The 5,699-nt window shown below is 38.2% G+C and overlaps 1 protein-coding gene across 1 annotated transcript; it reads right to left on the bottom strand.

Annotated features, from left to right (window-relative positions):
- Positions 1-876: 876 nt before the first annotated feature.
- Positions 877-4,639, bottom strand: PIGA (phosphatidylinositol glycan anchor biosynthesis, class A; the record flags this gene model as incomplete). The annotated part of the gene is made up of 3 exons (XM_010151610.1): positions 877-1,176; positions 2,913-3,125; positions 4,507-4,639. Coding segments are annotated over 3 exons (646 nt in total), but the record flags the coding sequence as incomplete, so codon positions are not given.
- Between the last annotated feature and the right edge of the window lie 1,060 nt (positions 4,640-5,699).

The following is a 5,699-nucleotide window of genomic DNA, read 5'->3' on the forward strand; positions in this document are numbered from 1 at the left end:
AAAAAAAAAAAAAAAAAAGAAGGGAGGGGAGAGAGAGAGCACAATGGTGCTTGTTAAGCCCTTCACAGATCTCTCTCTCTCTCAGGCACGGGCACACGTGTTACTTCACACTTTGGCATAGTCTGCTGGAGGAGTTTCAGGCCTGAGCTGTTTCTGAAGGCTGTATTATCTCTCAGTAAAGTAATTTCTTCACCTATGTACTTTAAAAAAAAAAACAAAACACTGTAAGGTTTACATCACTTTCACACAGTTAAGTGAACAAGACAAATTTAGCACCTCTGAAAATATCAAAAAACTATTATGGAGTTTTGATTTAGCTACAGGATGATCCAGTTCCGACTAGGGAAGAACTATCACAATGCTGTGCAGGCAAAACACTGTCCCTGGGACACAACTGCTCGAACTAAGTCTGAAAGTTCCACGGTAATGGACTTCATGACTGATTTCAAGTGATGTTTTCATCCTAAGGGAGAAAAGGTGTGGGTTTGGGGGGTTTTAATCAAACATTTTTAAGTAAGTCTCAAAATAAAAATCACTGTAAATACCAGGAACTAACAGGGACTACTGTAAGCTATTATTTTTTGTGTTTTGCTTTCCCAAACACCACTAAAGTTTACAGTCACTTTCTGTAGTATTCAAGTTGTCGAGAGAATTCTTGTGTTTTGTCTCAAAAGCTTTTGACACATATAAAACCCCATGTTCTCCTCCCAGCTTCAAGTGCAAAAGAGATGTCCATAAATTTGCATGAATACAAAACTGAATTAAATCAAAATCCTAAATTGAGGTAGCACATTTAACCAAGTTTCTTTTGAAGTGCTTCAGAAAGAAACTGTAGAATTTAAAGAGTAATGTCTCTATCAACAAGCATTAAAACCTTTAGTGACTGATGTGCTCTTTCCATTTGAGCATTTTAGGAGCTTGGAAGTTCTTCTTTAGCTCTTCCTTTTCTCCCCCCAAAAAATACTGTTCAGTCCATGCACCTTTAGGTCCTGTGGCATCTATTGCAACATCGATAACGGAATCTGGAGTCATCCACTTCAGGAACGCCAAGAAAAGGAAGTTCAGGACAGCAAGAAGAGCAAAAATACACCCTGTCACTGGGCCACAGTGAGACATGAGCCTGTTAAGTCGCTTGTCCATTGGTAACACCATTTCAGCTGCAACCCTGTCGTACACCTAAATGGAGAAGAGACAGAAAGTAAGATCTAAACCCAATGCTGCTTATACCTCAAAAAAAAAACCCCAAAAAACCAAAAAAAACACCAAACACCCAAAAACCCAAAAAAGGCAGTACTTTGCTGTCAGTGTGCCAAATAAATTATCTATTCCTAACTACTAGATAGGACAAATATTACCCCCAAAAAGTAGATTTTGAAAGTTGATGTAAGAGTACAGTTCTAGAAGTTTAATTAATTCATTTAAGGAAAAAAAATAAAAATAAATGTTCCATTTTTTTGACAGACATCAAGAATATTTCATTAAATAGGAGGCTGCATAATTCGTCTCACGTGCAATATAACATAAAGAGGGTTGTGGGGTGGTGTTTTTTTTAATTAACTGAATGGATTCTAATCTCATATTCACACCAGCCATAGGAAAAGTCTGAATGTGCAATTAATAGATTTTCAACACAGAGATGGATGAACTCATTTAAAGAGTTGGCAATCTTCCAAATCTCAGTATTTGGACAATCAAGCAAATCATAATAGGATACTGGCTTTTTATTTAAAGAAACACTAGTAATTCTTAGCACGATAAAATTCAATGAATGTGAAAAGCAAATACATGTCACTAGTGACTCAACAAACATATTAACCACAATCACTAAAAAAAATTTTAATATAGTCCTGTGTTTCGTAGAACAGAAACATACATACCCACTACACGCAACTCAAAAAGGTTTAAAGGATACAAAGAGTTTTTACCTTGAGGACATTATAGACTTTATCCTACAGGTCACTTAACCATGAGCTTAAAAACAACTGTCTTTTGTACAACCTAAGTTCCACGTGTCCTACTTCCAATTACACTGACATTTTCCTTCACCGAATATTTTAAGAAAGGGCTATAAAGGAAACTGAAATCTAGACTGACTTCTATAAAAACTTTGCAATCGAAATGTCGCTTGCAGTTACAAAAATCATAAAATGAATTGCAGTGACGGTACTTGGAAACAGTAAAATAAACACGATACTTCAAGCAGACTTGTAGGAGAGAGGGATCTGAGTACACTGCAGTGTAATTCAGAGGCCTGTCATTCAGCTCCTCTCTCGCCCACAACCCAGGGGCTGAAGTCAGAAGCGACAGATCTCCACAGACATCTATAACGTTGCTGCAGTTAACGTCCTTCACCGACGGCCAAGTTTTTACACTGAAACACAGTTCTGACGCTGAAATACAACTTCAAAAGCGTGGTCATTTATTTTCCTTACATCCATAGCTAATGTAAATTCAGCCACGTTCAGCCTACTGGCACTAAACTACCTCTCATAATTTTAAACCGCTTGTTAGCACGTGGCAGACAAAACTTTGTAATGAACCCTGTCTTTTGCCTTTTCATGCACGTCATACAACACAGTTTCCAGCTATGCCAGGAAAAATACTTAACATGAACACTGGGAAAAGAAAGAAAAAAGGGAGTGAAAATGTAACTAAAGATCTAGGCTGTTCTTCAGAACATTTACCAGCAGTCACGGCACAGAAAGAATGCAAATACAAAAAACCCATTTAATTAGGGATGTATTGGCGGAGGGAGAGGAGTATTTTCTGAACCTTTTTAAACCACGTGTGTTTGACAGGAAGCACAGTGAAAAACTATACCAAAAGATTACACAGAACACGTACATAGTAATGTTTCAAACAAGCATCTGTTTCAAAAATGTACTTGAAGAGAATGTAAAAGAAGTGGTCATACATACTTTCTCTGTTCTCTCTGCTACATTCCTCCATGTATAAAATGTCTTTACTTTATTATGCACCGATTCTGGAGATGGTAGTGTTCCTGATCTGAGCTGGGCAATAGCTTTTTCTAATCCATCACACAGAGATTTCACAGAGGGTTCGCATAAAATAATGAGATCTTCTGGAAGCACCTCTGGAATCCCACCAACTCTTGTACTCACCACCTTTGAAAGAAACAAAAGAAACAGCACATATGGTGCACAACAATAAAATGAGTGATGACTCTGCTATTACATTGTTTAGCTGCAGCGCTTCAGATGAATAGGAAAAACGAAACCAAACAAGTGGTTGCCATGAAATCAAAGTCGATGCTTTGGGAATTTTACCTGTGTGCAACCTAAAGGTCTAGGCCCTCTGAACGACCTGCCATAGCAGATTACCTTTAACATGTTCAGAATGATTCTTTGGTACCATGACGTGACAGAAGACTCAGTCTAGTGAGTGTTTTATGGGACATCTTTCCTAAAGGGGTTTGTCACGCTACAAAACCAAATCTGTGTAACCAGATTTTGGACTTTATCTCCACAGTTCCTCATGAAAACCGTTACATCCACCTGGAGGGGGCGGTTTTACCACATCCACCTTTGGTTTACAATTCCTAGGTTACTGAACATTTACAAGAATTTCTTTAGAAGTCCAGTAATTTTAATTATTATTATTTTCACATGGAATTCAGAAACTACTAAGACTCACATTATGCCATCATCTCTAAACAGCAGGCAACAATAAGAAAGCTGCAAAACTTCCTCACCTCTGGAGTGGAAAACAGATGACAGGGGAATACCTACCACAACTACTGTCAAAGACATAGGAAGAAAAAAAGAAGTCCCTCACATTTTCAATACTTCTTTTATATTAGATCCTCTTATTAGTCTGTATTTTAGAATAAGTTTCTTTATATTTTAATGTGAGAATCTAAGTTCTTTATGGCTGTTAATTTAGCTTTTTTTGAACTGTCAATTGAGTTATGAGCCAGAAAGGCCTTTTACTGTTTTCTCTCTCTGCAGCTCTAATCTTGAACCCGTACGAGGCAAGGCAATACATCCTCAGGCAGTAAAGAAAACAAAAGTCAGTTCTTGGTACAGGGAGAAAACAGTTCTAGTACAGCGGTTTTTACAGTCTGGTAATTTGATGTGCCTGACTGACCAAAGTTACCCATGCTCATGAGCCGTTTTTCTTCAACTCCTCTTGCATTACTTTCAAAGTAAACCTTCATGAACATCAACTAACCTAAAACTCTGTAAAGGAGCACATACAAAATAGCACTTTGGAGAGGCAGTCTGGTTAGTCCAGAGAACTGAGAGTAAGCAGACGTACACGTTATTCCCAATTCTGCACAAGTTTCTTCTGGGAGCTTAAGCAGTTTCGGTTAACCCTTCTGTCTCAGCTTCCAGGTGATCTGTAAATGGGGGTAGTATTTGCTCACTTTTGTAAAGACAGAACCTCAGATGAAATCAAATGTTAACGAGCACGTTATTTAATCATGAACTTGTTTAAACTGGATACATGCATTCTAGACAGTTGTGATTATTTTTTTTTTTTTACCTGTAAACCACAGCTTGCTGCTTCCACAATTGCCATACAAAAGGCCTCAGTGAGGGAAGTATTGAGAAAAATGTGCCCCTGGACTAGAACATTTCTAACATCCTGGTGTTCCAAGGCTCCTAGGAGACGCACTCTGCAGGTAAGGAAAAAAATTAGATAACCATTACGTTTGGATTATAATAATGCTCTATAATGTTATACATATTCTGAAAAATGTACCGATGGTTCAGACTATATATCAAGAGAAGGAACACAGACAGTTTTGTTCCATTTTCTCTAATTTTTTTCCAGCAACGAAACAGAACACACTGCTTCTTGTTTACACACTAAAAGAAACTTCTGAAATTAAAGCTGGGGGGAGGAGCCGCCCTGCTTTAATGGCAACTGCCTTCAAATCATTGTTACTGAGCTTTCCAGTTCTGTAGGAGAACATGCCTTTCTGCAGTTAGTAATTAAGGTTTGTCATCCTTTCTTTGTTTAGATGTATCATCTGAATTTTCAGTGCGATCAATCCCACAGTCTGTGGGGAGGCAGGGGAGGGGGGAAGTATTTAGGATACAATGATCAGGACCTATTATTTTGAAGAGATATAGAGAAACAGAAAAGGGCAAAAGAAGAACGATACTAAGAAACTATTTTATCGTCCATCCAGAGGAACCACTGACAGGAGTATGGAACAAGCAACAGAAAACAGCGAAAAGGAAATGGTAAATTAAGAACCTTGTCCTTGCCACAAAAAAACAAGAAAACCCCTAAGAAACACACAAATGCATATGCATCACAGAAACATTTTGGTAATACAGTAACGTGTTTGTAGTACCACAAGAACACATACTAGATGAGCAATACCCTGCAGAGTTTCACGCTGAAACAATAAAATAAATGACTAGCAGTCATCCTCACAAGCAGCAGTGACACGAACCAGCTGTCTGACACCTTATGCCATATGGTGCTATGTTATTATGTGATCCAAGCATCATAGTTTCAAAGAGGAATATGATAAATTTATGTCTAAGTCAGCCTTTTGCTGACTCGAGTGAAAGTTCATACAGGGTCTATTTATACAAATTAACTTGCAGGATCATAGTCCAACTCCATAAGCATTTAGTTAGCGTCTGGTCTATCTCCTCCAGCCTCAAGTTTCTAGGGTTTGATTTTTTTTTGGGGGGTGGGGGCGGGGGTGTGTGTGTGGT

Source organism: Eurypyga helias, unplaced genomic scaffold (genome assembly GCF_000690775.1).
Source record: "Eurypyga helias isolate BGI_N326 unplaced genomic scaffold, ASM69077v1 scaffold41065, whole genome shotgun sequence".
NCBI classification, from domain to species: domain Eukaryota; kingdom Metazoa; phylum Chordata; class Aves; order Eurypygiformes; family Eurypygidae; genus Eurypyga; species Eurypyga helias.